The 12,762-nt window shown below is 38.3% G+C and overlaps 1 protein-coding gene across 3 annotated transcripts in view; it reads right to left on the bottom strand.

Moving 5' to 3' along the window:
* Positions 1-12,762, bottom strand: part of LOC128379726 (ras-specific guanine nucleotide-releasing factor RalGPS1-like) — a 152,676-nt gene that overhangs the window by 8,495 nt on the left and 131,419 nt on the right. For 2 of the 3 annotated variants that reach the window (XM_053339350.1, XM_053339351.1), the window contains exons 12-13: positions 563-689; positions 196-264 (exon numbers count right to left, since the gene is read on the bottom strand). In XM_053339350.1, the coding sequence (XP_053195325.1) occupies positions 196-264; positions 563-689 (196 nt within the window). The remainder of the gene's footprint in view (positions 1-195; positions 265-562; positions 690-12,762) is intronic. The other variant, XM_053339353.1, reaches the window with a different exon arrangement.

Below are 12,762 nucleotides of genomic sequence, written 5' to 3' on the forward strand. Positions count from 1 at the left end.
AAGTAGTGTAAACTAGCTCCACTCACTCATAATACTTATGTACTTTTACTGTAAGACTTTAACTACATCAAGCTCATAATACTTATGTATGTACTTATGTTTACTTAAGTAGTATTTTACATGCAGGACTTTTACTTATGGAGTATTTTTACAATGCTGTATTAGTACTTGTACTTCAGTAAAGTATCTGAATACCTCGTACACCACTGCCCGTGTATGTGTGCTCTTGGTTGTGAAGGCGTGTATACATCCAATTTAGAAATTCTGTTCAGACATAGTAAAAATTGTGTTAAACAGCCTCATTTGCTTTGCAGTTCTGTGTTCAGTATGTAAACTTGCAATTGATAAATGAAGTTTCAACATAGAAACAAAAGGGGATTTTTTTAAATAATTAAAACACATTGGGAGTTGATGAGAAAGACACAGCTGTTGTTGTAGTTACCCACAGCTGCCACTAGATGTTCCACATCTAAACTTCAGCGTTAGGCTTTAACAACGATGTAGATTTTTATTGAATCCTACAGTAAATTCAACTTTGGAAAAAAGGCCTGCTGTTACTCACTTGTTTCCCAGACTATGGCTCTTCCTGTGGTGGGAGGGAGGGGGGGTGGGGATATGAACCCCCACAGAGGCGTCAGGGCAGGTAGGCCGTCGATTATACCTCAGAGATGCAGATACCTCAGACAGACCTGAAACACAGTAAACAGGTCATCACTACTACCTGCTCTGACACTGCTACTCTATTTACAACAGTATGTGTAATTACATCACAGATTATTACTTTTATTATTACTATTACCATCAATCAATCAATCAATCAATCAATCAATCAATCAATCTTTATTTGTATAGCACCAAATCACAACAAAAGTCATCTCAAGGCACTTAACACATAGAGCAGGTCTAAACCGTACTCTTCAGGTTTAACTATGTTGACAGGATCACATTAGTTCATATTGTACATCAGTGTATTTCTTATAAATACAGTAGACTGTCATTGGGACAGTGTACAGCTCTTCTTTATAAACACACTGCATCAAATCACCACTAGATGGAGCCAGTGAGGCAGAAAATGAGCCTCTACAAAAATACTGCAATTTACACCAGAAAATAAAGCCTTCATCCCTGTAGTGAGTCTACATGTTCTTTGTACAGTGATTGTGTGAATGTGTCAGGTCTGTCCTCATGATCCTATCATCAGTCTGTCCACAACTCTGCCTTCTGGCAGGCCAGCGTCAGATTGGTGAATTGATGCAGTGTTAGCTGGTGTAATTTGTGCCAGTGGAACCTCTGAGTCACACCCGTTTCCCTCTGACTGGAAACCCACTGGGGCCATTCAATCAGTTAGATGTGACCAGTAAGGACCCAGCGGGGCAGGCTGTGTTCAACATGCTCAGCTTGAATACATCACACTGCTACGATGTAAAGTTATGTAGTGGTACTGAACACTATGAGCCTTATGAAAGGTGGGAACTGAGCAACTGAAGCATGAAGTATGAAAGCTCTCACACTACAGAGGACATACAGATAAACACATGTGTGGAGTTAGGAGGGGAAACAGATAGTATATTACCACTAATGCTGTACTATGGAATCTGTTCAAATTAGAACCTTTCCTAGAACAAGAGGAACATTTTTACTTACCTACAATTTTGTAATCACGAATAATAATGTGGTAAAATTAGAATTAAAGGAATCCTTGTAATATGGCAGGATAATGTGATCCCTCTGGGATAGAAACCAGCCTTAATGTGCCTTAATCACGCCACTATTAGCTCGTAAAGACACGAGCTGGTTGGGGTAGCTGAAGCTTGCAGTCTACAGGACTGCACACTCAGGAAAAGAGTGAGAATTGGATGCATGAAAACTCACTTAAAGTATACAAAAGACAGTTATTCTCTTAGAAAACAATCTGATATTGTGTTTTAATTGAAATGACAAACAGCATTTCATACAGTATATTCTTTAAGTCCTACATCATCATGGGTCCACCACAGCAGGACAGTCCAATGAGTGTGGTTAGTTTACATGTCTGTACTGACAGTGAGACAGTGACATGTCTGTGGTTCACATCTGTAATAATAGTGGGACAGCTGAGTGTCTGTGGTTAGTTCATGTCTGTAATAACAGTGGGACAGCTGAGTGTCTGTGGTTAGTTCATGTCTGTAATAACAGTGGGACAGCTGAGTGTCTGTGGTTAGTTCATGTCTGTAATAACAGTGGGACAGCTGAGTGTCTGTGGTTAGTTCATATCTGTAATAACAGTGGGACAGCTGAGTGTCTGTGGTTAGTTCATGTCTGTAATAACAGTGGGACAGCTGAGTGTCTGTGGTTAGTTCATGTCTGTAATAACAGTGGGACAGCTGAGTGTCTGTGGTTAGTTCATGTCTGTAATAACAGTGGGACAGCTGAGTGTCTGTGGTTAGTTTGCATGTCGGTAATAATGGTGGGACAGTTGAGTGTTTGTGATTAGTCAGTTGACAACTTTAGTTATCAGAATGTCCTAGTTAAGTTTTTATGCACATTATTATTAATATTCTAAGTTCTGAATGAAGTCCTCCAATATTTGGAGTGAGTAGCCTGTAAAACAAAGGGCCTGATTTACTAAGATGCCAAATAGTGGGTACTAAATTGCGTGCACAGTGCAATAGATGTGCATTTCGTTTGCGTACGTTTTGCAGGTGATCTTCTCAGAATAACTGTGTAAATGAAAACAGGAGCAACAGGAGCAGACAGCAGTATTTAAATGAGGGTTTGGTGTCTTAATGGAGAGTTTGGACAAACAAACATATGAAATGTGATCAAGTTCTAGTGAAGAAGTTAAATAATATATTGAGTTAGAACAAAAACTTACCAGAAAAACCCACATATGGGAGATTATTTGTGACGAAGTCAATGCTGTTAGTAAAACCAAAATTATTCCACTCCAAAATTATTAACACTGCTGGAAAAAAACAGTGTTGTGCGTATTCTGTCATTGTGCCTCCATCTCCTCCTCTCCACAGTGACAGCAGTCATCTGTGAGCAGTACACAGCAGGTTAATACCTGCCCTTCAAAAGGTATTATTATATAGATGCAGTTACCATCAGCTAAATTACCTTCAGATTTGGTAAATCACAATGCGTGTGCTAAATAACATATTTGCATTTTCTCCTCCCTGTATTTTGCACACTAGGATAAAAACGCATTAAAAAACGTACTAAATGGACAGCGTGTGATGTCACGTTTACACACAGGTTTACAGATGCAAACCTTTAGTAAATCAGGTCCAAATTGTTTTAAGTAAGAAATCCATAGCAGGTATTAATCTGCACATTAAATCAATATTTAATCTCATTGTAATGTTACAAATACAAAGCCACCAACAACTGCAGTGTTTCCTTCAAGCCAACACAAAGTAATTACAGATCATGATAGAACATTTTAGTTTTAGAGTAGTAAATTAGAAATAATCTAACTTCTACATTTTATTTTCGGACGTTGAAGCTAAAATGAATTACATTCAATTAGAGATGTTCATAGAATAATACAATCAAATCCCAACCATGCTAACCTAAAAGACAGCAGGAATGATTGATTGCAGATGCTTCCACACAGTCACCAAATTTGAACCCAGCTAAACACCTACAGGAGATTTAGGAGCATCCTGTTAGACAGCGTTCTCCACCATTATCACCAAACACCAGACGTCTTTATTAAATGTTCATATCGTTTGGAAGAAAATTTCATCCTTCCAGTAGAGCTTCACATCCTTGGAGAATACATGACAAGGAGCACCAACACTGTTTCAGTTTTTGCTCCCCCGTAGATATAAACTTGTTCAGAGAGCTGTTAGGAGGCCTGAAATTCACACACAGTGGGATTGGCAGGTTCAACAAAGCAAGAAAAACAGGAAAACTGTGATCTCACATGTCCAAAAACCCGTCTGAAAAGTCATATTCCAGGTGATTGATGTTAGCTCTAAGCTCATCTCAAAGCACATGTGTGCTTATTCAGCTACTTGAACTGCTGCTCAGACATTACAAAACAGCTTGGATGAATTTGCCAGATTGTAGTCTGAAACTTCAGTCACGAGAAGCTGAGCCACCAACCCTCCCTAAAATAGATGATTTATAGAACATGATAATTCAAATGAGCTAATATTCTCAGGATCTTCACAGCTAAAGTCACATACAGCACAACTAATACTAGAGGGCTTTTCTCTCTGTTGACTCGCAGATGGCTTTAGAGACGTGTAAACTGGGTGAACGCATCGTGTCACGTGTCATTTCTCTTGTTTTTGTTCTTGCACATGTTCTGCTCTGTCCATAATGCCATTTTACACTAACTTGTTTTACATGGAGAGACTGAGTAAACCAAATTCTTCTGTTTGGCAGTATGTGTGTGTGTGTGTGTGTGTATGAGACTTGTTTATGCTGAATGAGCCAATAGGCCGGCGGACAGAGCCAGAACAGCTGTTTTCTGCCATGTTATATAACTCTGAATGATCATCTGACCTGCGTGAAGAGAACACCATCCACATTCATCATGTACAGATGAGACACTGCTGATCTTTGGGAGAAAAATAAAACTAGATGTACAGCTCCATGTACTGTAGAACAACAAGCTTCCCATCTATAGATACTAAATAGCAAATAAAAGGGGAAAATGGCAACAACTAAAATTCACAGTTTTTAGCTGCATGAAGGAGATATTTGCTCCAGTCCAATTAGAAAACTGCTTACAACATTCTCTGACCTCGGCTGGAAAATAACAAAGTTCATTGACTCGAGTATTTCATGTGAGCACAGTTCTGAGACACATGCACATTGTGTTTCTTTTTTTTCCGCCACTTAATACTTTTACTCCATTTTGGAGGAAAATATTACCCCACTAACTCTGCAATGTTACAGATTTAACTACTAAACATAGCAGTAACATGGTAATGTTAAATGATCTGTACTCATATAGAGCTTTTCTAGTCATTATGATCACTCAAAGTGCTTTTACACTACATGTCTCATTCACCCATTCACACACATTGATACACTGATGACAGGAGCTACCACACAGGGTGTTAACCTGCTCATCAGGACATTCATACACATTCACACACTGTTGGTACAGCCACCAGGAGCAATTTGGGGTTCAGTATCTTGCCCAAGAACACATGGACATGTGGACTGGAGGAGCTGGGAATCGAACCGCCAATTTTCTAATTGGTGGATAACACGCTCTACCTCCTGAGCCACAGCTACCCCAATAACAGCAAGTAAGTAGCTGTAATAGAGGATTTTTAGATTGTCGTGATGCTGCTTGGTTTACCACTGCTGATTAGGGCTGGGTATCGGTACTCGATACCTTTAAGGTACCAACCTAAATAAATCTATACCAAGTAGTATGGAAACGTCTCCCTTTAAACGATACCTGCAAACAATCCTTTCTGCATCCAGAGCTAGATATGACTATTTATATGGACTTGCCCACATCCAATCAATGCAAGAGGTCTTCAATTTAATGCAACATGTGATTGGTCCACTGCCACAGCAGTTACAACCTGTCTTTGTTGGTGAAGTCGTGGTGAATTAGAGTTAGCGCGCTCAGCAGTTCAGCAGTCAAGATGCCACCTAAACTTTCTAAAGTGTGTCTACACTACACACCTGTTACACCAGATTAAAGACAGAGCACTAAATGTAGAATGGGTTACTGAATGAAGTTCTCAGTTGGTATCAGTATCACTTTAAGGGGACTTGGATTGTTACTGGTATCATCCTTTTTAAACGATACCCAGCCCTAATGCTGACTACATATTCTATGTAGAAGTTTGGGTGATTTGCCATTTTCTTCTTTACTCTGATTTGAACTAATATTGATTATTAGCTAGTTCCCTGAGCTCTGTCTCTCAGACAACACACACACACACACACACACACACACACACACACACACACACACACACACACACACACACACACACACACACACACACACACACACACACACACACACACACACACACACACACTCCTGTCTGGAATGAGCTGAGTCTCACATCAACCATGACTCTAACTAACACTGACTGGCTGCAACCTGAACTGAAATTTGTGGAACTTGTTTGGGGCTGCACATAGAGCTGGAGAAAAAAATCATGTGTCTACCTTTTTTTTGTTAATCACACAAATACACTAGAATGAAACATAAGTACACGGGTAGTGCTCTATTGCTCATTGCCACAGCAGTATTTAAGACTTATATTTAAAGTTTTGTTCCAGTGATTAAATACTCCACTTGAATATATACAGGCGATTTGTGAGACAGATTAAAAAAATACATAAATCTTGAAGATCAAAGATGGAGAGGAGTCATCTTGACTTTTAGTCCCTGGGTCCCACCACAATAAAACTCAATCCTACATTTCCCATAACACAACTCAATAGCTTCTCAGAATCCTCCAGAGCCACAGGAGACATTAAGCAGCTATTTTGAGAGGCTGAGTCAAGCTAACCATCATGAGCAAATTGATGTTTTTTGTATAAAATTGGTGGCGTGGCTGTTTTCTCCCAGCGAGGCAACTTTTCATACAGTACGTGCATATAGACTACAGCATCTTCTCCTCAGACTCTGACTCAATGTGTTTCTCATTATAACACATGAAACATCTCACACTAACTTATCATAACGATGGTTAAAGTTTATTATAAGATTAGTCTGTCATAATAATGAGAAAAATATGTCTTTATAAGAGAAAATAACTTGTCATAAAAATGACCCTCAGGTGACACTCTGTTTCTAACCAAACCTTTCCATGTATTAGTTCAGACACATGCTTCCTTCCTGAGTGATTCACTGATCATCTGTGTATTTTAGTGAGAGCTGCACGTTCACACTCTTGGCACAGAGAGATGCTTTTGTAATTAACAAGCGCTGAAACTGAAAACTTTCCTTCCTTTACTGCACAATCCCCTCCGGCCGGTCCAGTGACAAGCACCTAATGACTCTGTCACTCTATAAAGATTAATACCACCAAATTGTCGGAATCGTAATTGCACTAAATTGTCTGATAAGTGGTAGTGAGAGACAGAGAAAAAGAGAGAGAGAATAGTGGTTACTATGGTGACCACTACAAACAAATCCCATCATGTGGCTGGCTGGCCTTCAAAACATGAGTCTATGGAAAAAGATCAATGCATTAGCTCTCATGGCTGACATGTAGCTGCTGCTGTTACACTGCCATTAGCTGCATCGTTAACTTGGTCATGGGACATTTTAGTCATTTTGCTCTACATAACTCTGAGCTCAAGTAAAGCATGAACTGGCTTAACTTGCTATAATTATTATGACTTCATATATCTAACAAACAAACAAACACAGCATTGTTTTATTCATTTTCATTGCTTGGGTCAACCGCTCACATTGTATTCTGAAGCTGCAACATGTACAAACTCAAAAAACAAGATTTTCCTATTTACTCTCACAGCTGTCTTTCTGTCTGCCAACCCGACAAATTCATGTAAATAAAAGCAAATATAAATAAATGTGAATATAAACAGAAATGTGAATCAATTATGCTCACACACAGAGCAGATTATTAAAACCATCAACAGATATTTAATAATTATATGTCAACTAAGGAGGTTTATATGAAAATTGCTGACTCCAGCTGAACTAAATTAAACAAATACATACATGTGGTGTATGAGAGGAGAGAAGAGCCATTCATATTGAGTTAGTTTGATTGATTAAGCGATTAAAGGTCATGGAGTCATTGCTGGTGCGGTAGAGTGATGTTATGATTAGCTGGTGACTCTTTAGAGCTTAAGTCCTTAACTCCACATGTAGTTCAATCATGTGGATGAGAAGCAGGAGGGCCAATACAGAAGGCTCTAGCAAAAAAAAAAAAGCAAACAAAAAAACATCAAAAAAGAATGAAATTAAAAATGGTGGTCAAGCAACTATTGTCAGAATGGAGTAGTGATGTGTTCTGTATTTCTATTTAAAAAAAAAAAGTTCCTCAAAGTATTGAACATAAAAACACATGACTCATATAAGATTATATTCTGACCACCAGTTTCAATTGTTTCACTGATGGGGATACTAATACACCCATCAGCCTTCGTCACCATTACTATGAAGGAGAAGCCATGAGTGTGAATCAGAGCATAATGTCATTTCATTTTTAAACAATCAACATCATTACACAGTTGAATTCACCCAAAAGTGACCCAGAAATAAAAAAGTGAACTGATTCACTCCATAGATTATGAAATAATTTCTCTCGACACCATAACTTTTAAATGGGCTGACATTAGAGGCACACTTCACTGAATTTTAAACTCTATAATTAGCTGTTCCTTTCCAAAATGCACCTCTGGAGTTGTAACTCCCACCCCAAAATTTTTATGTTCACAGTTTTTCTAAAGAACCAGATATTTTGACAGTTGTTAATCTTTTGTACTGATCATACCAATCCAAGCTACACAAGAGATTAAACTGTGAGTCTATATTTTTATTCTGGGACTCCACTAGAGCAGCTTGGCATGATTTATACTTATACTGGTCCTTTATGCAGCTCCTCAGTTCAGCCTCTGTCTCTAACAGTCAGTCTTAGCTCCTGTCTTTTTAAGACCCGCCTTCTGATGAACCCACTCTGTTCTGATTGGCCAGCTTTAGGGAGCCTGCAGAGTCATATTAAGTTACCACCAATGCAAACCCAATATTTCCTGCTTTACTGTTTCATATTAACAGCTTTTAAATGACTGAATTACAGGAGACTTTTATTGTGAAGATTTTACAGTAAGTGTTCCTTTTTAGCCGTGACAACAACATATGGAGATATTTGATGCTCACATTGTTGAGCGGATCAGTTAGTAATAATGCAGGGAGGAACTTTACAAGCAGAAACAGCCACAGTGATGATGATGTTTGATGAAGAGCTGCAGACAATCAGCACATCTTCAACAGGTAAAGTGCTTATTTTACTTTGCCCTGCTGTGTGAAAAACACTCCCAGCGTGCCAGCTTGACTCAAGTCATAGCTCAATGTGACTACACCCAAAACAATATAAAAATGCCATAATGTTAGCAGAGCGGAACCAGTCTGAAGCAGGGTTATTATTATAGTCTTGACATTTTTTTGAAGTTTTTTTTAAAATTTCAGTTTTGTTTTAGTTAACAAGTGATGAAGTAGTTTTTGATTCGTTTTTATTTAGTTTGAGTGTTTCAGGTATTAGGAGGAAAGCCTTGATTAGTAGAAGCTGAAAAGGATGAAAAAATACTGACCCTGAGTTTGTGCAGCTGTCTGACGGTGAGCTTACATTAGCTGTTTCCTGCTGCTTCAAGCCCTTCAACTGTTTGTGTACTAGCTGTATCCCACAAATGTTCCCATCACTCTACTTAACCATACTTTTACTTTTATCTACTACGGAGTCACAGTCTAAATATTCCCATATTGTGCTGTGAAGTTTTCTGCCTGGAACTTTTTCTTCTTCTTCTTACTAGAAAATCACAAATTGCACATCAAACATCTTCTTCTTGTGAGTTATACAGCAGCCTCTTGTCAAACTGAACAGGACATGGTAAAAATCCAAACAGATTTTATCTGCAGTTCAGTTCAGTTTTAGTTATTTTGCATTGTACATTGCAGTTTTTATTTAGTTTTCGTTTTATAAAAACTTTATCATTGCAGTTTTTATTTCAGTTAACTAAATTATTTTTTCACTGCTAGATTTAGTTGTAGTCTTAGTTTTCATTAACTATAATAAACCTGGTCTGAAGTTGGTGCATTTTGCTCATAGGGATGATTTCTATAAACGCTTTGGCCACGTTTAATATGAACATACATTGTAACATGATATAAATATATATAACTGAAGATCAGGAAAGGCACACTAGGTCTCCCTTAACATTGTACATATGATTTGTACTTACCATCTGGCAACACACTAATCAAATACATCCAAACACATTTTCTTGAAAACCAATGTTAATTTGAATTCCATGACAAAAAAGAGACTATATGTATATAAAAAAGTAACATCTGAAAATGAGATCTATGTTGAAATGTGTTCATTTTTTGTCAACCAATGCAAATTAAACAATAGTGTTATTGAAGGAGCTGCAGCATCTGTGAATTCACACACTTTAGTTCCTGATTAGTTAAACAGTCTCCTCTAAGAGCCAATAATGACTCTTGTTCAGATGTTGATTTAGCTGTTCGACCTGCTGCTCTACTATTAATAAGAAGCATCTTGCATACAGTAATGTTCCGTCTCCATCAGTAATTTTATCTGATGTTGGAGCTTCTTGGAAGAAACACATTAATGGACATAATTCAACAAAGATGGCAGATAGTGATCAGCAAACCATGTGGAAGGGAATTTACCTGAATGTATTTTGCTATGACTGTGAAACGGTACATATGTGTTACAACAAACACTAGTCTTGATGAGAATGTATCTCTGTATTTCTCTGAGGAAACTGTACTATGAAGTGATGAATATTTGATCCATATAATATTAACAGCGAGTATAAAAGCTATTATAAAGAAGTGAGGAAAAGAAGCACTAACACAGGATGAATGGCTTGTAATTGTTAGAAAAAATCCTACTGGAAAAACTGACTTATAACTTGAGACTACAAGAGGAAGGACTGCAGGAAAAATGGGAAAAGTTAATATTATTCATAACTAAAAATGGTACAAATGAAACTACAAATGACTCCTTCAGCAAGACTGTATAAATGATTGAAATATTATTATACATTTTTATTTTCCAAGCAGCTTTTTCTTTCAGTTATTAGTCAATGTTTCAAATCATTTCTCAATAAAATGTGAAAATATTGACAGTTATACAAACTGCATAAATCTAACTTTCACATCTTTCACTCGGAGCAATTTCTCACTTTGTCTCACTTACATTGTTTGAAGTTGATCTGCTCATGCTCATGCTAAACGTCCTTACTGACACATATGGAAGCAACGCTCACACACAGACGGCCACAGAGTGCCGTGCTGTCTTTGATGTGGCTGTGGGTTCATCCCTCTTTATTAGCCTGACCTACATCCAGTTCTTGGCTTGTTCCTGCTGCATTACATCACCCAGGCCCTCTCCAAATGAACCCCTCCAAACCCTCGCACAACACAAGAAAGGAAAATAAAGGAAGTGGACTGGCCCTCTACAACATGTCCTCATGGAACTTTTCACTCAGCTCCCACTGCACGGGCCTATCCACACGCTTTACAAATGTAGGAGGAAAGTCATTTGTCTCTGCAGCTTTCAGAGCGTGTTCACTGCAGCTTCCTTACCTCCATGATCACTTCATGGAACATAGAGAGGTGACAGGATGAAAGATAAGAAGGAAATGACACTGACAGAGAATCCACTGAGGACAGCCAGCCAGCTCTCTGCTCTTTTTTGACCCAGTCAAAATGTAATCAGTCACTGTCAATAAACAGCTGCTTCAGGAGCCTGTTGTTTTTGCCAGTCTTCATTCTTCTAAGGTCAAAACACTGCACTACAACAGTCTGTCTCTGCTCAAGAAGGGAGATTTAGGTGAATATTTAAACAGGGTCTCTTTTACACTAGATCAAAGTATCTCAATCTGCCATCTAACAGACATTGTAGGACTTACAGACAGTGCTCTCACACAGTTTACTTTCACTCATCTTAGAAGATTCTCAAACTGAAATCTCTAATTAGGGCACGAGCACTAACAGTATGAAGGCCTTACAGCATCCTTTCTACTTCTTTTTCTTCCATAACAAACATGCACGAGAACTCATGAAAATTTGCACGTGTCAGACCTGGTGATTTTATATTTTATGGGTCACGGAAATACATGTTGCAAAATGGCTCTACAGCACCCTCGCTGGACAAACGAAATTCGCTATGCATATATAGGAAGTTGGCCATTTTGATTTGAATTTTCAATTTTGGCACCATTTTCACCATTTCCACGCCTCGTACTTCAATGAACTCCTCCTAGACATTTAACCTCACAGACTTTACATTTTCAGTGTCATCTTAAGAACTAAGGGATGGAAAATTGTAAAAAATCTTTTTCCTCCGTTATACCTGGTGGGTGTGCCAGTGCGGCAAATTTCAATGTGTCACCTTAAAACAGGAAGTAAATTTAAAAAATTGAGCCCCTCCCACAACATCGATGTAGGTGAACGGAGGTTAATCTACTTTCTTCTCTGTCTTAGTCTAATCTTATCTACTGCTTCTCGTCACTGTGGAGTACTTCAAGGCTCTGTTCTAGAGCCCCTTCTATTTTGTATTTACATGCTTCATGCTGCATGTAGAATATTTATTCGTAACTTTCACTGCTGCGCCTTTGACATACAACTCTATGTTTATGTTAGGAACATGTTATATCTTGTTTAGTTCATGAAAAAACTGTCAGGTTGCAGATTTATTGTTATTGTATGTGGCGTTTATTGCGCCTGGCTACTTACTGCATGCAACAATCAAGATATAAAGTGTCTATATGTGAGCTCTAGAGGTGCTGGTAGGTGGAGCTTTCAAACCTTTAGACCAAATGGCAGGTCCAACAGCCTGAGACTAGAGCCTCTGGATACTCCAACTGACCTACATTCAAACAGACTATTTTCTCTGCAGTTGTTTTTAAGTGATTCTTGTTTCAAACACTCAATTCACACCCTCTAATACGTGTGCTGTTGATTGACAGTTGGCTCACCTGCTGCTCTCCCTGGCTCAGGGACTTGAACAGTTGTACTATTGTTGAAATATTGAACTAATATTCATTTGACTTTATAATTAAAGC

Source organism: Scomber japonicus, chromosome 19 (genome assembly GCF_027409825.1).
Source record: "Scomber japonicus isolate fScoJap1 chromosome 19, fScoJap1.pri, whole genome shotgun sequence".
NCBI lineage: Eukaryota > Metazoa > Chordata > Actinopteri > Scombriformes > Scombridae > Scomber > Scomber japonicus.